The following is a 22,529-nucleotide window of genomic DNA, read 5'->3' as shown; positions in this document are numbered from 1 at the left end:
AGAGCTCCAGCGTGGGTCTCCCACACATGTGGCAGGACTCCAGTAACATCACCCACTGACTGCTAGGATGCACATCAGCAGGAAGCTGGATCAGAAATGGAGCAGGACTCAAACCGACGCACTCCATTGTAGGAGGGGGGCGTGCCAAGTGATGGTCTAGCTGCTGTGCAGAATGCCTGCCCCTAAGCATGTATTTTTATTGAGTTTTCCTGTTAAAATCTGTTGATCTGGGTGCTGGCGTTTGCACAGGGGTTAAGATGCAGCTCGCGGTGCTGGCAGCTGGACTGGAAGGCCCAGTCCGGGTCCCCGTTCTGCTTGAATCCAGCTTCCTGCTAATGCGCGCTCAGGGAGACGGCAGGTCCCTGGGTCCCTGCCACCCCTGTGGGGAACCCGGATTGGGTTCCGACTCCTTGCTTTGGCCCTGGCTGTTGCATCTGAGGAGTGAGCCAGTGATTGGGAGTTCTCTGTCTCTGTCTCTCTGCCTTCAGATTTTGACACGACATTTAAAAGAAATACTGATCTGTCTTGGTTTTCATTTTAGGTGGGAAGCCAGATGACATCACCGTCCTCCTGTCAATAGTGGCCGAGTACACAGACTGACTCCGAGGGGCCGGCCTCTGCCTTTCCTGCCGTCGTCCAGTGTTCCCTGCCGTGTGTGCTGATCCTGCTGGCGGGACTGCGTCTTTGCCACTGATCTCCACGGCCAGTGATGAGCCTGTGCCTGTCTCCTGAGACCCGTCGAGATCTTTGTTGAGAACCACTGCTGTCACTCACCAGCTCACGCCTGCCGGCGGCAGCTGCAAGGGGGTTCCGACCTGACGGTGGGCCTTCTCGTGGAGTTCCCACAGCCTGGTACTTTTACAGAGGCTGTTACTTTTCAAAAGCAGCTGAAGTTTTGAAAGTGAGTAATGTTGGTAAAGTGAGTTCAAAATTAGTGTGTTAAAGGGATTCTAGGTCTTACACAGATCGCATTGTAATGATACATTTAGAAAACTTCTACACCGTTCGTGAGAAGTGTCACTGTGTCCTCCGGCCATACTCTGTCCCGATGACTGGCTGTGGCTTTCTGCTCATTGTAGACTCCTATTTTTCAGGAGCTTATAACTGCTCTAAAACGTTGCTGTGGGTTGTAACATCTTGATCCCGACAGCATTTGTGTTACCGATTGAAAGGAAAATTCATTTTAGTTCTATGGATGCAAATATTTTGTGCTTTTAAAAAGATGCTTACTGTGTTCCTGTGACTAAAGTCTTGGCAGTTTGTAGATTAGTCCAAACCACAGGCTGATGGCCGACAGCGAGGGGTGGGGAAGCCTCCTCCCTCAGAGCCTCTGCTGAGCTTCCTGCCCGGCTGTCTGATAATGTGGGAGTTGCAGGTGCAGTGGGTGGGAACGGCCAACTGTAACTTTGGCTTTGGTTGGCTTCTGATGGTCGTGCCACCCAGTCTTCCTCAGACCTCTGACTAGGAGCTTTGCTTTCTCTAGAGTGTGCGCCAAAGTCAGCGAGTCCACGTGGCGGCAGCATGGAAGTCCACGAGGAAAACTCCTAGGGAGTATCTGACATTCGCAGTTGCCCGCAGCAGAAGTTTAGGGGTTTCTGAATCGAGCTTAATGTTTACAGTTTCCGAATAGCCATTCTGCAGCGTGTAGTCCCTTACAAAACCACCCCACATCCGGTTTTCCCATGATCTGCAAGCTCAGACTTATTTTAAGGTTTGTGTACACGTTGACTGCTGTAAAGAGATATATTTTTGGGTCAGTTTTTTCCCTTCATTAACTTGGTGGTAGAAAAATATATATATGTAGAAATCCTTAAATTAAAGCCATGTTTTATACATATGAGTCAGGTAACGCTGGTGTGTAGATGGGAATGCAATGGAACCTGATGTGAATCTGCTGGCGGGGAACTGAGCAAGGCTTCTCTCGAGGAGATGCTGACTCCCTGGGTCGTTGCATTCACACTTACGTTTGAGGTTACCTCAACTTGTTTTAAAAGATTTTGTTTTGTGAATTTGTACTGTATATTTGAGTAACTGTCGAGCTTTTGTTTTATTTAAAATTGTTTAACATGTACCATGTACATGTCATTACTATATTTCAGTGCATCATGCTTGTAACAGGCATTTCATTTATAAGAATGAGTTATTCATTTGTAAGCCGTTCAGTAATTTATCTACTATTCCTAAATTGACGTAATGTTAGGTGTGTATTTTGAATCATCTTTAATTACATGTCAGAATGCCTTAACTACCCTAACTTGACAAAAGAGAATTCTTCGGGAGAGAAGGGGGGTGGGGTGCGGGAGGAGACCGCGTGAGGGCAGTCCTCACGCCAGGGGGAGGGCAGCGTGAGCGGCGGTGCGGGGTTTATTTTGCACATACTATTTGCAGTCTCGGTGTATTTAGAAAGTAAAGAAAGTTGCATGCGGAAGGGTTTTGTTAGAAGGAACACCTTTAAACTCGGACTGGTGACTTCAGCTTTTTTTAGTAGGTTTTTAATTATTTTTGGTCAGAGGTACGCAGCCTTATGATCTGGATATATTTTGCATTAATTTTCCAATGCCTACATTTAATTAGTGGTAAGAGAGCAGTGTTGGTCAAGTTACTGGCTTTGCTCTGCTCTCATTTAACCCATCGAACACAATCTTCCTAAAGCTAGATTGGTGGTTTCTACAACTCACTTAATCAAGCTTACTTTTTAAAGAAATGATTGTTGGAAAACGGCAATGTGTCTTTCTGTTCCAGTGACACTGAAAAAGTGGGACAAGAATTGAGTTGCACGGTGGAATTGACCTTGAACCTGGCCTGTAGATTAGTGACATAGAGTATTTTCTCTGTTTTATTTCGGCCCCCTGTCCTTTTTGTGTTATGCACTTAATTTTATGACTGCAAGGGATGGGTGGGAGTGCTGCTTACAAGTAACTCTCCTGCTCTCGGTGGCCAGAGGCTATGTGGGACCCACAGAATTTTCCCAGGTCACAGACCCAAGCTTCCACGGCGTGACAGAGCTACACCACTTGGCGGCTGTGATTCTGAACTCAGTGTGTGTGTCAATTGTGTTTTCAAGCAAGCAGTGTAAACACACACATTTGCCTCACATAATGGACTTTTATAACAAAAGAGAAAATCTGGATTTCTAATTTACAAATGGCAAATTATCTATCCCTCTGGATGCACCAAAGACCAGTAAAGTTTATAGCTTTTCCATCTATATTTATAAAGCAATACTGTATTATAAAAAAATCAATATTTTTATCACATGCTTGAAATTTTTATTTTGTTCTGTTTTAAAATGTGCACTCTAAACATATCAGAACCTTATTTCTTCCTATGAACTTAAGCTGCCTGCGCACAAAAACAAAATTTACCAAATGGAGATGAAGTAGAGTCCCTAGGCTCTTAAAAACGGAGAGAAGAAATGAAGGGGAAAACAAGCGATTTGTCCTGATTACTGGACTCACTTGACATGGTTGATGGGTACTCAATCACAAAGAATCCATTCCAGGTGTGCATGTCTGGGGGCTGGGCTCTGTCTAGATTAGAAACTCAAATTTCAAGCCTTGTGTGATGGCAGTGTGCCGTCGCCCGTCAGCGGCCGCGGGACGGGAATCACTCAGTGCCACCAGCCCGCCACACCAAGGAACACCGCAGGAGGGGAGAAGTTTGGAGTGGTTTTGGAGACTGTGAACAGGACTGGCTGGAACTGTAAATGTCTGTACTTTTGGATGAGTTCAAGGTTCCTTGACACCTTATACCAGCTATCTTTGGTGGAAGCCACGGCATTCAGTTTCTCTGGAAACTGTATCACGTTTTTGCACTTAACAAGTTTTACAGATTCCAAACAAATCTGCTTAGAAAACAAAGCATAAAAAATAAAACAAAGCATAGAAGCAGAAAGTATTTGGATTCAATTTGTAAAAATATTTGCAAAATTCAACTTCTCAAGAGTGTCCATGTCAACATTTTAACGTAGCAGGTAGTTTGTGGCAAAGATGGCTAAATAATGAAGCCAGTTGGAGTCTGTGTACTAATGAGCTGCTTTTTTCTGTTGAGACTATCATTACTTGTCTTACCCAAGAGGCAATTACCTGAATTGGATGTCTGAAATATTATAACTTATGCAGGAATAGTTCTGTAAATACATTTAAATAAACTGTAAAGATATTTAATAAATAATAGTATTTATACTAATCTGTGTACTTCTTTTGGTTTGAACAGTGGCCAAGTCACAGGCCTTGCCATTGCGCCCGGTGGTCTCAAGGCCTCTGGGGCTCATGGTGACCACACTTCCCAGCTGCTCCCGTCCAGCTTTCCCACTTGAGCCACTGTGGCTCTTTTCCCCCGGCCCATTTCTTCCATGCATCAAAATGGCTGGGGACTGAATATAAATCACCTAGGCTTTCCAGGATCTACACCTTTGAAATGGTTTAGAGTAAAGCTGCCCCCCGAAAGTGCGGTCTCTGTGAATTTCGCATTTGGTGTCCAAGCTCTGAAGTCCACAGTGCATACGGAACAGGGCCTCTGTATCCCAGCTGTGCCTTCACCACTTAAACCCCACAACTTGATGAGCAAACCAAAAACTTCGTCCTCATTAAGATCCACTGAGGCACTCTGGTGCCCGCAAGTTCTCCGTGGAGTCACCTGCGTCCGTGATCCGTCGTAGGAGTAAGCTACAGCAGGCTGCAGCCTACCGTGTGGAGGGCGTCACTGAAATTACGTGGGCCTTGCCAGTTTCCACACAGAGCTTGGTGAAAGCCCATTTCCATTCACTGAGGAACATCTTGGGATGAACTTGCGTTTTTATTAGATTATTGTGGGTAGCTATGACTCATTACTAAGCTCCAAGAGCCAGATTCGTTCTGTTTCAGCCCTAAAGCGTACCGATCCAATCAGCCGCCTTAGGAATTTTGCAGAGTGAAGTCCAGTCGTTTGCCACTTCCTGACGGTTTGCTGCTTTCACAAAGACTTAACAGTGAGACGTTAGTAAGTCTCGGCTGTCGGGTTACAGCTGACTGTAAACAGGCCTGGGGGAGGGGGAGGCACACCGTAGCCTGTTACATAACTGTTTTGTAGTCTGTGCAGGTGAGAAGCTGAGACAAAGGACAGACCTCGCCTGCCACTCGCTCTGCTCCGTTCCCAAACTCTCCTGGCAGGAGGAGGTCGCTGTCTGGTGTCGCATGACACGGAAGTGTTGGCCTCACTTGCGTCAAATTCACACCGAAACTGCTATAATCCAGAAGCTGTACTTAGGAAGTTTATACTTATTAAATAAAAGCTTTCTATAAAGTAAGTAAATAAATAAAAACAAAAAAATTCACACCGAAGATTTAAAAAATCACATCTGGTAAGTCAGAACAATTAGGCTGCGATCAAAATTTTACAATACAGAGAAAGACTGCAAAGTGAGGGAGAGACTTTTTTTTTTTTAGACACCCCCCCCCCCCCGCGCAGGTTATTTTACTTAAAGTCTCAGACTATAAGGAACAATGTTCAAAAGGAAAACACCACAGCGCCCAAACCTGAATGCTTGCAGTCAAATACAAAAGACAGGTGACCGGCAGCTCCCGGTGGGGCTTGAACTCTGGGCTTTTTGTCCACACAGAAAGCAGCCACGCCTCCCAGGTAGCGTGATGGCGGCAAAGCAAAGCGCGTCCCCTTGACATGCGGCTTTGTGGGGAAGCTTGTACCAGATGCTGTCGTGGATCCGTCTCCAGAAGTCCAGGCCAAGGTCTTAGACACTGCGGAGGCGCCCGCGGGCCAGTGACGGCGGGGCTGGCTTAGCTTCCATCGCTTTAGAATAAGAAGGAACTGCCATTTTGTGTGTCCTCTTCGCTGTCGCTGGCTGTTGCCACGTTGTCCAGAGGGTGACTGATGTGTTCTGGCTGGTCAGAGGAAAGGGCTCCAAAGAACATGCAGGAGAACTGGAAGGGAAGAAGGGACGGCGCTGGTGACCGCGCAGTGCAAGTCTGCTGATGGAACGCTGACTTGGCCCTGTCGTCGGCGGTGACGGGTCCTCGCGGGACCCCAGAACTTTCTTGCTGCCCCGCACGCCCTAAAGGGAAGCCCTCCCCTGGCTTGAGAGGCACAGGGCGGTCAGCCTTTGGCCTGGGCGCGTTGTGTGCCCACCCAGATGGGAAGCGGAGCTGATCCAGCCGCCTTCCCTCCTGCTATGACAGAAGCCCCCTTCCAGGCCCCAGCCCTGCCCCCCCACCCCGTGCCTCTGCGCTGGATCCGACCGAGCACTTCCCAGGCTCCCCATGGAGCCGGCTGCACTTGCCGCACTTGCCGGTGCCTTTTTTCTCATTCTCCTGCTCTCAAATCGCTCTGACCCCTCCACCAAAAATGGCCACATCCTTAGGGCCAGTGCCGGGTCTTAGTCTTCCTCCACTGGACACTCACTCCGACACCTCGAGCCCTCCTGCCCCGTGCTCCTGGCCGCTCCCAGCCAGCCTTCAAGCAGGCTTCCCCAGCCTCGCGCTGGGCCCTGTGGGCTGACACTGCAGCGATGTGGGGCGCCAGCGCTGGCATCTTCCCTCCAAATGCTGCAGCTTCCTGTTTTTGGTCATGCTCGTGTTCTGGAGGTGACAATGTCCCCTCAAAGGGGGCAGCCCTGCCGGTCGCTGCTGGACTCTGCTCCAGATAGAAAACCCCAACCTGCTGTGAAATTGGGTGTGGTGGGCAGGATCATGGGCCCTGAGATGCCCCAGTCCACACTGGGACTTGAGTTACAGCAGGGTTCAGGTCACAGGTGGAATTCCTGTGCTGACGGCGGCTGTGGGCCAGCCAGGGGGGCCCGACAACCCCAGGGACCCTTAACCTGCGGAGGGCAGAGTGAACTGATGGGGGGACGGAAGTTGCTGACCTGCAGGGTGGGAGCAGACCACGAGCGAGGATGCCGGTGGCTGGAGACCCTGGAAAGCCAGGAGCGGGTCTCCCCGAGCCTCCTGGGAGGAGCGCAGCCCTGCGAGACCCACTTCAGACTTCCGGCCTTCAGAACTGTAAGGTAACTCATTTGTGGTGTTTGATGCCACTAAAACCTGTGGTAATTAGTCACGGGAGCATCAGGGAGCGAACTCCGGGCAGGGGTCGTAGCTGCAGGCCGACACTCCGTTGCCTCTGAATAGTCTGTTTTTAAGTTTCACTTACTTTTTACTTATTTAAGAGGCAGCATGACAGATCTCCCATCTGCTAGTTCGCTCCCCAGATGCCTGCAACAGCTTGGGCTGGGCTGAGAAGCTAACAGCCTGGGACACGATGCGGGTTCCCATGTGCGGGCAGCGACCAAGTACTGGAGCCATCCCTGCTGCTCCCAGGGTGAGGGCGCACAGCAGCAGGAAGCAGGGTGGGAAGCAGGGGCAGGGCCCAAGCCCAGGCTGTGTCCAGGCAGGGGCTTCCCTGCAGCCCCTCAAGGTCAGGCCCTGAGGCTAGAAACGACCCCAGCCAGGCACCCACATCCCGTCCTCGCCATCCCAGGCAGAAGCCTTACGAATGTGTGTGGTGCCGAGACCAGAAAGCTTGGGTTGCTTGGGGCGGTCAGAGCTGGCTTCGGGGAAAGGCCGTTTGCTCCCCGGTCGCTGCCTCCTGCTCTTCGCCTTTAAATCCCATGTGGCAGGGTGACAGAGCCCTCCTCATGTGCACGCAACTCAGAATTAGCTGCATGTCCAATACGAGTTAATTAAGAGAAATTAATTTAATAATCGTAAAAAACCATTGTACATCTTGGAGCACTTGGTACAGCCGTTAAAATACTGCCTGCAGTGCCCACATCCGGGATCGGAGCACCTGGGTTCGAGTCCCAGTTCTGCTGCCGATTCCAGCTTCCTGCTGAGGCGCACTCTGAGAGGCAGCAGTGGTGGCTCAAGTCCTTGGGCCCCTGCACCCACGCAGGAGACCTGGATGGAGTTCTGGGCTCCTGGCTTCAGCCTGGCCCAGCCCAGACTGTTGCAGGCATTTGGGGAGTGAACCGTGGATGGGAGATTTCTCTCTGCGTGTGTCTGTCTCTTCCTCTCTCTCCCTGCCTTTCAAATCTAATAATCCTAACACTAACATACACACTGTCCTCATTTTGGGCACTGCAGTGGAAAGACGCACAGTCCTGTAGCATAGCGGGCTTGGAAAGCTGTCCCTAAGCAGCACACGTGCCATACGTTTCCTCTTGAAGAAAAGGCACCTAAAGTTGATTTGATTTTGGAACCTGTGACACCACTGGGGAGATTCTGAAACCTTTCTTAGACTCTCCCCAGCCAGGGCAGGAGGGGTGCCCGGCACTGGCTCCGCCCCGGGACAGAGCCGGCGAAGAGCAAGCCGGCACTCCAGCAGCTCCCAGTCTGCCCGTGGAGTCGCGAGAACATATACTGTAGCTAAAAGGAAAATCTTAAGGCGAGTTCAACTTACTAGGCTTCCGCTGAGCAAATCTACCCGTGTGCCAGGCAGCCTCAGAACCAGAGCTCGGGTGCACCGTGGGCCGGCGGCGTCTGGACGGACACAGGAGGGAGGCACAGGACGGCGGGGCCGGGCACAGCTCACCTTTGCCGCATCTCATCAGTGCTCACCCGCACCTCGGCCAAGACCTGGCTGCGACTCGGCTGCTTGTCTCGTGGTCAGTTTACTGCCAGGCTAGGATGTAGTCTGCTTGCTTGGTGGGCCTCCAGAAAGGAGGCACCCTCTGGCCAAATGCAGTGGAATACTCCTGTGCCAGTTACAGTGGAAGGGGGAGAAGAGAGACAGCATCCCAGGCCCAGGCTGTGAGGGCAAGGGCAGGACCCCCACCGAGCACAGCGGTCCCTGGCCACTGGCCCCCTCCCCTGCTACTCAGTGTCACACGGACAAGGGAGTGAGTGGCGAGTGGCGGCGGCATTACGGTGTAAGTCAAGCCATCTCTGCATAAAGAAGACAGTGCGCCTGAAAACCCTGAGAGTGGAGTCGGCGGCAAACTAACGGCAACAACAAAATAATCCAGCAAGGCAGCAGGCTGTGAACTCTACACCAGAAAACAAGCGCAGTAGTGGGAGAGACAGCCACTGCCCGGAGCAGCGGAGGTCAGTGAACGTCCCCATGCAAGGCCTCTTGGAGGAGAACCAGGGGCACTCCTGACGGGCACAGCGGCCTCACCTGGCCCCGGACACAACGGCAGCACCAGACGGTGCCCGGCTTCCCCAGTTCACAGAAGTTCCAAGCACTCAGACCTTCTTAATGGAGCCAAAATTGATATTCAAGTTCAAATTTAATATCTATCTTTAAAAATATCTGGGAAAAAATTTGACAAAATCCACCAAGGGATACTGACTCTCCTACGGTGGGTGCTGAGCTCGCACTCAGCAGGACCAAAAAGCAGAGGCACAGACTGAGCTGGGTAAAGGATTTACCACAGAAAGGCTCTTGGCTCCTGGCTCTTGGCTCCTGGCTCCTGGCTCCTGGCTTCGGCTTGGCTCAGCCCTGGTCATTGTGGCCACTGAGGGAGTGAACCAGCGGCTCTCTCTATCTAACTCTGGTTTTTAAATAAATAAATCTAAAAAAAACAACACCACTCTGTCTGCATTCACCTCCTGGACGGCTGTTCTGCTTTTAGGGATTTACCTTGAAGGTCACATAAAGGTCACTCACTGCAGCTGTGTTTGTGATTGCAAAACACTGGGGTGACACATCGAAAGGCCCACATGTGGGAGGCTGGCGGACTTTATGAAACGCTCCACTCACCCGTGGAATCCAAGCCGCCACTAGGGAGAAGCGACAGCGGTGTGGAGCAATTGCTAGTGTAGTCTGTTATGTGCAAAAAGCAAAGCGGAAGGGCCAGTGTTTGGTGCGCCACCCGGGGTGCCTGCATCCCGTATCAGAGCTCGTCCAGCTCTGACCTCTGACCCAGCTTGCTGACGCACACCCTGCGAGGCAGCAAATGAAGGCCCACGTGTGGGGCTCCCCACCACCCATGTTGGAGGTCCAGACTGAGTTTCAGGCTCCTGTGTTGGCCTATCTCAGCCCTGGGTGTTTGTAGGTATTTGAGGAACAAACAAACCAGCAGACAAAAGATCTGTCTCTCCCTTGCTTTCTCTGCCTTTCAAATAAAATGGGGAAAAATGCAAAGTGGGAAACAGAGTTTATAAGAAAGGAAAAATGAAAAAAATGCTCCTCCATGCAAAAAGAAACACAGAAGTGGTAAGAAACTAAGGAGATGCATTCTCTGCGAGGGGCCCGGGCTAGGACAGGAGTGCGCATTGCTGCTCCGCGGGCACGTGCTGTACGTGCTGTGTACACTCCGCACCTGCACTCACACACCTGCTGTGTGTGCACCTGTGCTACACAGGCCTTTGTGTGTAGTTCTGACTTGTAGGACCATGTTGAACTCAACAAGGATTTGGGGAGAACCAAACAAGCAAACAATGCTAACTCAATTATAGATGATGAACATAACCAGTGAAATACGAGTGGAAAGAAAAGAACTCACCCCAGTAACTTTGAAAATCAACATGCGAATACACACTTTATCGGTACTTCTACTTCTTCACCAGGGTATGAAATAACACTTCAGAAGTCTGCATTGTAAGGCTGACCAATAAGTAAACAGGATAATAAGAAATCCAAGTTTCTCATCTTCAGAGAAAGGAGTTGTAAAAAATAAAGGGGGGTGCCGGCGCCGCGGCTCACTAGGCTAATCCTCCGCCTAGTGGCGCCGGCACACCGGGTTCTAGTCCCGGTTGGGGCACCGGATTCTGTCCCGGTTGCCCCTCTTCCAGGCCAGCTCTCTGCTGTGGCCAGGGAGTGCAGTGGAGGATGGCCCAGGTGCTTGGGCCCTGCACCCCATGGGAGACCAGGAAAAGCACCTGGCTCCTGGCTCCTGCCATCGGATCAGCGCGGTGCGCCGGCCACAGCGCGCCGGCCGCGGCGGCCATTGGAGGGTGAACCAACGGCAAAGGAAGACCTTTCTCTCTGTCTCTCTCTCTCACTGTCCACTCTACCTATCAAAAAAATAAAAAAAAAGGGGGGGGGGGCTGGTGCCGCGTCTCACTAGGCTAATCCTCCGCCTAGTGGCGCCAGCACCCCGGGTTCTAGTCCCAGTCGGGGCACCGGATTCTGTCCCGGTTGCCCCTCTTCCAGGCCAGCTCTCTGCTGTGGCCAGGGAGTGCAGTGGAGGATGGCCCAAGTGCTTGGGCCCTGCACCCCATGGGAGACCAGGAAAAGCACCTGGCTCCTGGCTTCAGATCAGTGCAGTGCGCTGGCTGCAGCGGCCATTACGGAGTGAACCAACACTAAAGGAAGACCTTTCTCTCTGTCTGTCTCTCTCACTGTCCACTCTGCCTGTCAAAAAAATAAATAAATAATAAAATAAAGGGGGATGGCAGGCATGAACCCTACAGTACTGGATTGTAATTGAACATTATCAGGGCCAACAATGTGGCATGGTAGGCTAAGCCTCTGCCTGTGGCACCAGTATCCCATATGCCACCGGTTCAAGTCCTGGCTGCTCCACTTCCAATCCAGCTCTCTGGTAACAGCCTGGTAAAGCAGTAGAAGATGGCCCAAGTGCTTGGGCCTGTGTACCCACATGAGAGACCCGGAAGAAGCTCCGGGCTTTAGATTGGCTCAGCTACAGCCATTGGGGCCATTTAAGGAGTGAACCAGTGGATGGAAGACCTTTCTCTCTGTCTCTCCCTCTCTGTAACTCTACCTCTCAAATAAATAAATAAATCTTAAAAAAACTGGACATATTAGTATAAACTCATGGGTTCTAATGGAAGCGTACAAATAGATATAAAAATAGGTTAGTTTGCACTGTGTCTGTTGTGTCCACTGATCTCAGAGGACAGATCTGACAACCACCTTAGCCATGTGACAGAAATTAATAATGTCAACGAGGAGTCCAATCCCCAACAGGGGGCCCAGGTACGATGTACAGGAAGAACCAGCGTTGCTGCTGTGATCTCAGCAAAAGCTCGTGCTGTAGCTCTCATCACGAGGGAACTTCAGAAAGCTCCACATTCAGGGCGCTGTACAGTATCAAGGCAAAGACACACAAAGCAAGACTCAGAGGACGTTCCAGGCTGACGGGATTCTGCTCACCCAGGATGCTGACACTTAAGGAATCTGGGTGGCAGGAAATAGAAATTTTCTTCTTAAAATGCTTTTTTGGTTAGTTATTTATTTGAGAGGAAGAGACAGAGCCAGATTCTCCATCAGCTGGTTCATTCCCCCAGATGCCTGCAACAGCCAGGGCTGCCCCAGGCTGAATCTGGGAGCCAACTCACTCCAGGCCTCTTTCATGGTGGCAGGGACCCAAGTAGTTGAGCCGACACAGCTGCCTTCCAGGGTGTGCATTAGCAGAAAGCTGGAGTCGGGGCAGAGCCAGGACGCGAGTGCAGGCACGCTGGCATGGGTGTGTGCATCCATGTAGCATCTTAACCGAAGCTGAGCCCACCCCCAAATCTTTTTTTTTTTTTTTTTTTTGACAGGCAGAGTGGACAGTGAGAGAGAGAGACAGAGAGACAGAGAGAAAGGTCTTCTTTTAGCGTTGGTTCACCCTGCAATGGCCACTGCGGCCGGCGCACTGCACTGATCCGAAGGCAGGAGCCAGGTGCTTCTCCTGGTTTCCCAAATGGGTGCAGAGCCCAAGCACTTGGGCCATCCTCCACTGCCTTCCTGGGCCACAGCAGAGAGCTGGACTGGAAGAGGATCAACCAGGACAGAATCTGGCACCCCAACCGGGACTAGAACCCGGGGTGCTGGTGCCACAGGCAGAGGATTAGCCTATTGAGCCGCAGCGCCAGCCTACTTTGTAAGCTTTAAGAGTCTGAAGTTAATTTTAAAATGAGAAGTTAACAAATAGTCCAGCACATAAATAAGGCATTATGATACGAATGCCACTAGCATCAAAATGGCTATCAAGAGAGTGACACGGTCGGCGCCGCGGCTCACTAGGCTAATCCTCGCCTAGCGGCGCCGGCACACCGGGTTCTAGTCCCGGTCAGGGCACCGGATTCTGTCCCGGTTGCCCCTCTTCCAGGCCAGCCCTCTGCTGTGGCCAGGGAGTGCAGTGAAGGATGGCCCAGGTGCTTGGGCCCTGCACCCCATGGGAGACCAGGAAAAGCACCTGGCTCCTGGCTCCTGCCATCGGATCAGCGCGGTGCGCCGGCCGCAGCGCGCCGGCCGCAGCGGCCATTGGAGGGTGAACCAACGGCAAAAGGAAGACCTTTCTCTCTGTCTCTCTCTCTCACTGTCCACTCTGCCTGTCAAAAAAAAAAAAAAAAAAAAAAAGAGTGACACGGAACAGTAATTTCTCTGGAGAACTTGACTATGTGCCAGTTACAAATATTAGGTCAGGGCCAGCGCCATGGCTCACTAGGCTAATCCTCTGCCTGCGGCACTGGCACCCCAGGTTCTAGTCCCAGTTGGGGCGCCAGATTCTGTCCCAATTGCTCCTCTTCCAGTCCAGCTCTTTGCTGTGGCCCGGGAGGGCAGTGGAGGATGGCCCAAGTGCTTGGGCCCTGCGCCGGCATGGGAGACCAGGAGGAAGCATCTGGCTCCTGGCTTCAGATTGGCATGGCGCGCCAGCTGCAGCGCACTGGCCGTAGCAGCCATTTGGGGGGTGAACCAACAGAAGGAAGACCTTTCTCTCTGTCTCTCACTGTCTAACTCTGTTAAAAAAATATTAGCTCAATTAATTTTTACAATTCCATTTAATGGGTATAATTATTATCCTCATTTTACTGATAAGGAAACTGCTAAGTAACATAGCCAAGTCACCGAGCCAGTCAGTGGCAAGACAGAGCGTTGACCCCGCTGCCTCCCTGTAGCCCCAATGCTTGGACACAGTCTATGTGCGTACACTGTGGAGAGAACTGGGAGTGGAGAACAGACCTGAAGGCCAGCCAAAGGCTCAGAGCGGTTTGTGGGGAACCTGACCACTGACTCATCACGTAATTTCAGCTTTACAAGAGTTTGTCACAGCAAGGCCATAATTCGCTCTTTCCAACAGAGCCTTTTTAAACTGCAAGGATGTGGCGGAACCGTGGAGTAAAGACTGTTCCACTCATGCTCCTGGAGCGTTCAGGCCTGAGCTCTCCTTGCCCTGGCGAGGAAACTAAAGACCGTTAGGGACCTGAAGCAACAGGAAAACGACCACTTGCTATTGCCTATGGAAAAGTAAGCGCAATGTGTGTGACACAAACATTCACACAGTTTGTATTCAGAGACAGACTAGACTACAGTATAATCCATTCTGGAAAACAAGTGACCAAAATGTCTTCTAGAACATGCTTTGTTAGAAATTACTGACTGAGCAATTTCACTACTTTGTATTGAGATTCTGTAAATCAGACTTTTCTCTATTTGAGACTTCACCTCTCCCCTCCCAAAAAATAAGAACTTGGTTTTCAGGATCTTGGGGGTGGGCTGGGGCAGCAAGAGTGCAAAGGAGACAGCTGATAGGAATTCCCGACCTGCACATGGTTGTGTTTCGACCTTTTCTCTTACCTTCCTGAGGTGTGAACAGCCTGGCCCTTCTTCTGTGTCACTGACGATGCTCTCTGGAACTTCACTGATGTCTGCGTTCACCCCTGTCATGACAGGGCTACCACGGTTTTCCAACGTAGAGATGTGTGTGCAAGTCACATGGGGATGAAATTTTTCGGTTGCTATTCTTGAGATATTCTCTGAGACCTGGCTGGTTACATTTTTACTGGTCTCGGAGTTTGACTGTATCAGATCTGACCTGAGGTATTAAAAGGGATTAAATGAATGAACTGTTTACTTATAAACACATTTTTATGTACCTAATGGAGCAATGTGGGGACAAAGATAGTACTGGTTTAGGAAAAATACTGAAATAGCACAGAACTAATTTTTGAAAGCTAAGATGCATGTATACAATCATTTGGAAATTCTCCTGATGATTCAAATCTTTCAGTAAAGCAATCCAGTATGGGTGAGATATCCTGTGATAGGATAACAGGACCAAGTTGGGTAAAAATTTAAATAAATTACTATACATCTAAGTGATAAAATTTTATGCAGTCATTAAAAATCATGCTTTCATGTCATAATCAGTAATATTTGGAACATGTCCATGATATATTTTATGATGAAAAGACAGGATATAAAATTACATGTAGTATATAAATCCCCAATCTTTTGTTTTAATTTGAGAGGGAGCAAGACAGAGACAAATAGACAGGCAGATGGACAGACAGAGCGCCCATTCACTGGTTTACTTCCAAAATGCCTGCAATGGCTGGGGTTGGGCTGAACTGGACTAAGGTGGGGCCAGGACCCCCACATGAGTGGCAAAATCCAATTACTTGAGCAATCATTGCTGCTGCCCAGAGTTTGCATTGTCAGCTGGAAGCAAGAGCTGGGGCCAGGCCTCAATCCCTTTGTACTCTGATATGAGACCTGGACATCTTAACCATTAGGCTAAACACCTGCCTCTCAATCTTGTTTCAAAATACAAGTACAGGGGCTGGTGCTGTAGCATAGCGGGTAAAGCAGTGTTGGCATCCCATATGGGTACCAGTTTGTCCCGGCTGCTCCACTTCCAATCCAGCTCAGCTATGGCCCGGGAAAGCAGTGCAGGATGGCCTAAGTGTTTGGAACCCTGCACCAACGTGGGAGACCCGGAGAAAGCTCCTGACTCCTGGCTTCAGATCAGCACAGCTCCAGCTGTTGTGGCCATCTAGGGAATGAACCAGCGGATGGAAAACCTCTCTCTCTCTGCCTCTACCTCTCTGTAACTCTGACTTTCAAATAAATATAAATCTTTTTTAAAAAATGCAGGTACATGCAAAATAAAAAGTCTGAAAGTCACAGTGAGCCAAATGTTCACAGAAGCTATCTCTAGGTGGGATAATTATTGGGTGAGTTTTATTTTCTTTTTTGTACTTTTCCATATTTTCCAAATTTCTCACTTTAACTTTGTGTTACTTTTTTTTCTAAAGATTTATTTTATTTATTTGAAAGAGTCTACAGAGAGGTAGAGACAGAGAGGTCTTCCATCCACTGGTTCACGCCCCAAATGGCTGCAATGGCCAGAGCTGAGCTGATCTGAAGCCAGGAGCCAGAAGCTTCTTCTGGGTCTCCCACATGGGTGCAGGGATCCAAGGACTTGGGCCATCCTCCACTGCACTTCCCAGGAGCATTAGCAGGGAGCTGGATCGGAAGTAGAGCACCTGGATCTCAAACCAGCTCCCGTAAGGGGTGCTGGCACTGCAGGCAGGGTTTTAACCAGCTGTGCCACAGCACTGGCCCCCTTTCTAATACTTTACAGTGAAGAAACCCTCTTTCCCCCAAAAGGAACTTTTAAGAAAAAATAAGAAAGAAAAACATTGGTTGTCCCAATATCCCCTGCATCTGGGAGAGTTTGAAGTTGTAAATATAGGCCCAGTGAAATTGAACTCTATTGCTCCAAAGATGGAAAAAACTCAGCTAAAAATTGGAAATGAGTCTTTGCACAGTAACAGAGATACACCAGACACTCCTGGAAGATTCTGTTCAGAAGAGGAAACACAAACATTGGCTGCAAGATCAGCGAGCGCTCCATATTCCAGGTAGGTCTCACTGAAGCTCCGGAGTCAGTCAAATTTCCTGGCTTCAATGCTTCCCTACTCTATTGTTTCCTAAGTGAATGCTACTGGATTGTCTCAGGAGCATACGGCAGTGGTTTGGCCCAACCAATAAGGAAATGAAAACACGGCCTTACCTGCCTCCTGTCTGTGAAAGACACAGTGATGACTGTGGCGAGGATGCCCTGCTGGGACCGTCATCCAACGTAGCCAGAATAAAGTTTGCTTCCAATAACATATCATCGAGACTTAAAGCCATGGGTCTGAAAAGACGTCAGAGCAAAAACGACACTCATTTTCTGACGGAGATTAGGAACACATTAGAAAGTGATATTTTAGGGGCCGGCATTGTGGCATAGCTGGTTAAGTTTCCACCTGTGACGCCAGCATCCCATATGGGCACTGGTTTGAGTCCTGGCTGCTCACTTCCCATCTAGCTCCCTGATATGGCCTGGGAAAGCAGCAGAGGATGACCCAACTCCTTGGGCCCCTGCACCCACGTGGGAGACCCGGAAGAAGGTACAGACTTCTGGTTTCAGCCTGGCCCAGCGTCAGCCCTGGTGGCCATGGGGGAGTGAACCAGTGGATGAAAGATTTCTTTCTTTGTCTATCTTTCCTCTTCTCTCTGTAACTCTGCCTTTCAAAAAATATATATTTTGTTCTGAAGTAAAAAAAAAATGCACAATTAAATATCAATTTTGTGTTTTCACAAATTAACAGTCCTAAGAGCTGAATGGACCTATGGAAATCACAAATCTCATAAAACACATCTTAACCTAACCTCATTTGACTTTTCAGTTCTGAAATATGTATGGTTTCATAGAGACTTAATTTGTTTACACTGTATAAATATATATATATTTTTTTTGACAGGCAGAGTGGACAGTGAGAGAGAGAGACAGAGAGAAAGGTCTTCCTTTGCCATTGGTTCACCCTCCAATGGCTGCTGCAGCCAGCACGCTGCGGCCGGCGTGCTGTGGCCGGCACACCACGTTGATCTGATGGCAGAAGCCAGGTACTTATCCTGGTCTCCCATGGGGTGCAGGGCCCAAGGACTTGGGCCATCCTCCACTGCACTCCCTGGCCACAGCAGAGAGCTGGCCTGGAAGAGGGGCAACCGGGACAGAATCCAGTGCCCCGACTGGGACTAGAACCCGGTGTGCTGGCGCCGCAAGGCGGAGGATTAGCCTAGTGAGCCACGGCACCGGCCTGTATAAATATATTCTTGAAGATTTATTTATTTGAAAGGCAGAGTTACAGAGGGAGAGAGGAGAGACAGAGAGATAGATCTCTCTGCTGGTTCAATCCCCAAATGGCCGCAACAACTGGGTCTGGGCCAGGCTGAAGTCAGGAGCCAAGAGCTTCTTCTGGGTCTCCCATGTGGCTGCAGAGGCCCAAGCACTTGAGCCATCTCCTGCTGCTTTCCCAGGTGCATTAGCAGGGAGCTGGATCAGAAGTGGAGCAGGGGCCAGCACAGTGGTGCAGTGCGTTAACGCCCTGGCCTGAGGCGCCAGCATCCCATGTGGGCGCTGGTTCGAGACTCAGCTGCTCCACTTCCACTCCAGCTCTCTGCTATGGCCTGGGAAAGCAGTAGAACATGGCCAAGGTCCTTGGGCCCCTGTACCCACATGGGAGCCCGGGAGGAGGCTCCTGGCTCCTGGCTTCGGATCTGCATAGCTCCGGCCGTTGTGGCCAATTGGGGAGTGAACCATCGGATGGAAGACCTCTCTCTCTCTCTCTCTCTACCTCTCCTCTCTCTGTGTAACTTTCACTTTCAACTAAATAAATAGATAAATCTTAAAAAAAAAAAAAAAAAAAAAAGAAGTGGAGCAGCCAGGTGCCGATATGGGATGCCAGCACTGCAGGCAGCAGCTTAACCCACTGCAACATAGCACCAGCCCCAATATGGCTCTAATTAAGCAATTTATCAGCACTGTGTTTAACTTATAAGTGTTTCACTCCGGCTGGCACCTTGGCTCACTAGGCTAATCCTCCGCCCGCAGCGCCGGCACTCCGGGTTCTAGTCCCGGTCGGGGTGCCGGATTCTGTCCCGGTTGCTCCTCTTCTAGTCCAGCTCTCTGCTGTGGCCCATGAAGGCAGTGGAGGATGGCCCGAGTGCTTGGGCCCTGCGCCGGCATGGGAGACCAGGTGGAAGCATCTGGCTCCTGGCTTCGGATTGGCGCAGCGCACCAGCCGTAGCGGCCATTTGGGGGGTGAACCAGCGGAAGGAAGACCTTTCTCTCTGTCTGTCTCTCTCACTGTCTGACTCTGCCTGTCAAATTAAACACACACACACACACACACACAAAACAAAACAAAACAAAACAAAACCACCCTCTTAATGGCTTCTTTCAAAACTTTATAGTTTGCTATAGTTTTATTGCTAATAAAATCAAGCAATTCCTGAGGTGTGAATTAAGTTCACAGTGACCAACGGGGGTTTATTACTGATATATAAAGAAAGAAAAGAAACAAATTTGGAAAAGTTTCCAAGGACCTACTTCCCAGGAAAATCAAAATGAATGGATATAGGAGCATGTGTAGCTTCTGAAAATATCAGCATCCCCTGGGGAAAAAAAAAGAAAAAAAAACCTTTAAGTCTTTATTAAAAAAAAATGAAAATTTGGATTTTCATTTGACACAATTACTTGTTTACCTTCAATTCTTTGATGCAAAATGTTATTTCCGTATCCACTCCAATCTGAAAGAAGTCAAACTCATCTGGGCCAACAAACATCTCACTGTACACAGAGTTGGTCAAATCTGTTTCATAATATAGGCAAATAAAGACAAAATTTAGTTGCCAAAGTATTTACTTAATGTTTAGTACAAAAATGTACCCGTAAATGGGGGGGGGTGGTCAATAAAGCTACAAATTCTTTAATAGTACTTCATTGACAGGTGGGGTCTATGTCTGCCTGTCCCTTGTCCTTAAATGTGGGTGAGCGCTGGACTGCTCTGACCAAAGGGCCTGCCAAAGTGGCCTGGCACACGGTTCTGGGCCCGGCCGTCAGAGATAGGCAGCCTCTACTTCCTGTCTTCTGCAACACGTGCTGCTGTAACTCAGTCCTGTGGGGCCAGCTTACAGAGGGCACCTGTGTGTAGGCACTCTGGTTAACAGCCCCACTGAGCTCCTCACACCAACCAGGAGCCGTGTGAGCCATCTTCACATCTGCAGATCAGTCCAGGCCCAGCCTGTGCTGAACTACAAGTGCATGAGAGACCCCAAGGGAGAACTGCCCAGCTGAGTCCCATGGACCCACAGAAGCATGAGAGATCACGGTAAGTCATATCTTAAGCCACAGCATTTTGAAGTGGCTTGTTATAAGCAATAAATGACCACAATACCATAATAGCCAATGTATTGTAAAGGGAACTATAATATATGAATATTTTCTGTGTTAATATTTTATTTAATTCATTACATACAATTTTACTTCAAAAATATTAACAAAAAAGATGATTAACAGATAAATTAGATATATCAATCTAAATTACAAAACATAGCTTAGGGGCTGGTGCTGTGGCATAGCAGGTAAAGCCACCGCCTATGGGGCCAGCATCCCATATGGGCGTCAGTTCGAGTCCCAGCTGCTCCACTTCTGATCCAGCTCTGTGCTATGGCCTGGGAAAGCAGTAGAAGATGGCCCAAGTCCTTGAGCCCCTGAACCCACGAGCTCTGGCTCTGGCCGTTGTGTTCATTTGGGGAGTGAATCAGTGAATGGAAGAACTCTCTTCTCTCTTCCTGGCTCGCTCTCTCTCTCTGGCTCTACCTCTTTCCGTAACTCTTTCAAATAAATAAAATAATAATAATAAAATAGTTTACAAAGCGAGTTTAGCTGAGATATAATTCACATATTTACCTTTTCTTAAAGAAGATTATTTATTTGAAAGAGATACAAGAGGTGGGGGGACAGGGGAAGAAAGATCTTCCACCTGCTGGTTCACTTCCCAGATGGCCTCAATGGCCAGGATTGTCCCAGGCCCAAGCCAAGGGCCAGGAGCTTCATCTGGGTCTGCCATGCGGATGCAGGGGCCCAGGTACTTGGGCCATCTTGTGCTGATTTTCCAGGCCATCAGCAGGAAGCTGGATCAGAAGTGGGGCAGCTGGAGCATGAATCAGTGCCCACATGGGCAGTGGCTTTACCTGCTAGGCCACAACTCTGGCCCCAACATTCACCATTTTAAAGTGATAACTCAATGACTTCTAATACACTCCAAAGGTGATGCATCCATCACTACTATCAAATTCCAGAACATTTTCATCATCTCTGAAAGAAACCCTGTCACTCCCCCTCTTCGTGGAGGAACGACACTAAACCCTGCCTAGGTTTCCTATCCGAGTCACGGCACCATTATGTCGCTCCCCGTCTTCGTGGAGGAACGACACAGGACCCTGCGCTGTTCTTTCGTCTGCTCGGCCCTTCCCGGGTTTGCTGCTGGTTCTTCCCGGGTTGGCTACCGTCCCTTCCACCTCCGTGGAAGGGCGGTTTCCCCCTGGCCACATTCCCCACTTCCGCGGGGGAGCGGCACACCGCCGGCCGGCTCTTCTCTTCTCGGGGGCTGCACAGATGTTCCTTCAGATAGATGTTCCCTGGTGCATGTTGTCTCTCTCCTCCTTTATAGTCCTCTTCCACCAATCCCAACTCTGCTACCCACACGCCGAGCACGCTGCTCTCCTCCAATCAGGAGCAGGTCCTGCTGTTTATTGGTTGAACTGGAGGCAGCTGTGTAGAAGCTGTTTACTCCTCTCCCAGCGCCATATTGTGGGAGAGCAGATGCATAGAATAAGTCTTAATTCGAGTAATAGTCTAGTCCGAGTTGCTCCCCACAAAACCCCACACCTGTTAGCAGTTACTCGTCTTTCTACTCTCTTCCCAGGCCCTGGCAACCACTCCTCTCCTTTCAGTCCCTGTGGGTTTACCTCTTCTAGTATTTCCTGTAAACAGATTGTGCATTACGTGGTCTTTCTGCCTGGCTTCTGTAACTTGGCATGTCTTCTAGGTTCAGTGACATGTAGCAATACTTCATTCTTCTTTGTGGCTGAATGATATTCCATTGTGTGAGCAGACTGCGTTTTGTTTATTCATTCGTCATGAATGGAAGGCATTTGGCTTTCCACTCTGTGACTGTTGTTAACAGCACTGCTGTGAAGATTCATGTGGACTGTGAGGGAGAAGCTCCTTAGTAAAGATGGCAGAAGAACGACTGCCACTTCGACGGGCATACATAAAAACTGCACATACGAGGGTGCTTGAGAAAGTTCGTGTAAAATGAAATTAAAAGATAAGTTTATTTGGTGCAAAAAACATTGAAATCCATGCTTATAAAAGGTCTTCAAAAAGTCTGTGAAATGCATTCAGCCTACTGGTTAAGACGCTGACATCCCACATGGGAGTACCTGGGTTCACTCCCCAGCTCTGGCTCCTGATTCCAGCTTCCTGTTAATGCAACCCTGGGAGGCAGCAGTGATGGCTCAGCACCTGGGTTCCTACCCCAGCAGGGGAGACCTGGATTTCCCGGTTCCCGGCTTCAACCTCACCCAGTATCAGCTTTGAGGACATTTAGAGAGTGAAGAGCAGACAAGAGCTGTCTCTGTCTCTCTGTTTGTCAAATAAATAAATAAATAATTTTAAATGGATGTATTTCAAACATTTTTGCATCAAATAGATATGTTTTAACTTGATTTTCCATGAACTTTTTAAAATACTCTCATAATTATGGGGTACTATGTAAATGTCTCTATATTAGACTTTTCTCAACAACTATTGCCAGATCAAACCCTGACATTTGAAACCTAACATGTACATTCCAAGATAATCAAAGGAATAGTTATTATGCCCTTAATTACATATTATTTTATGATTTAAAAATGAATGAGGTGCCAAAAGCATCAAAAGAAAAACAAGTAAGTATGATTCCATCAAAATTAAAAACTCTGGGGCCGGCACTGTGGCATAGCATGTTAAGCCTCCGTCTGCAATG

General features: G+C 49.2%; 2 protein-coding genes across 11 annotated transcripts in view; one reads left to right on the top strand and one right to left on the bottom strand.

Annotated features, from left to right (window-relative positions):
* PPTC7 (protein phosphatase targeting COQ7) overlaps nt 1–4,188 on the top strand; it is a 61,022-nt gene extending 56,834 nt beyond the window's left edge. For both annotated transcript variants that reach the window (XM_002719748.5, XM_051826781.2), the window contains exon 6: nt 542–4,188. In XM_002719748.5, the coding sequence (XP_002719794.1) occupies nt 542–600 (59 nt within the window). In that variant the 3' untranslated portion in view covers nt 601–4,188. The remainder of the gene's footprint in view (nt 1–541) is intronic.
* Nucleotides 1–22,529, bottom strand: part of RAD9B (RAD9 checkpoint clamp component B) — a 77,279-nt gene that overhangs the window by 32,009 nt on the left and 22,741 nt on the right. For 6 of the 9 annotated variants that reach the window (XM_002719765.5, XM_070066187.1, XM_051826770.2 and 3 more), the window contains 5 exons: nt 19,201–19,307; nt 19,046–19,110; nt 16,682–16,807; nt 14,461–14,698; nt 2,339–5,918 (listed from right to left, as the gene is read on the bottom strand). In XM_002719765.5, coding sequence (XP_002719811.4) covers nt 5,790–5,918; nt 14,461–14,698; nt 16,682–16,807; nt 19,046–19,110; nt 19,201–19,307 — 665 coding nt within the window. In that variant the 3' untranslated portion in view covers nt 2,339–5,789. Of the gene's footprint in view, nt 1–2,338; nt 5,919–10,438; nt 10,540–10,945; nt 11,979–14,460; nt 14,699–16,681; nt 16,808–19,045; nt 19,111–19,200; nt 19,308–22,529 lie in introns of those variants that run through there. The other 3 variants (XR_007911963.2, XM_017349519.3, XM_051826768.2) reach the window with 3 other exon arrangements.

Source organism: Oryctolagus cuniculus, chromosome 21, assembly GCF_964237555.1.
Source record: "Oryctolagus cuniculus chromosome 21, mOryCun1.1, whole genome shotgun sequence".
NCBI lineage: Eukaryota > Metazoa > Chordata > Mammalia > Lagomorpha > Leporidae > Oryctolagus > Oryctolagus cuniculus.
This window is presented reverse-complemented; position numbering and strand designations above follow the sequence as displayed.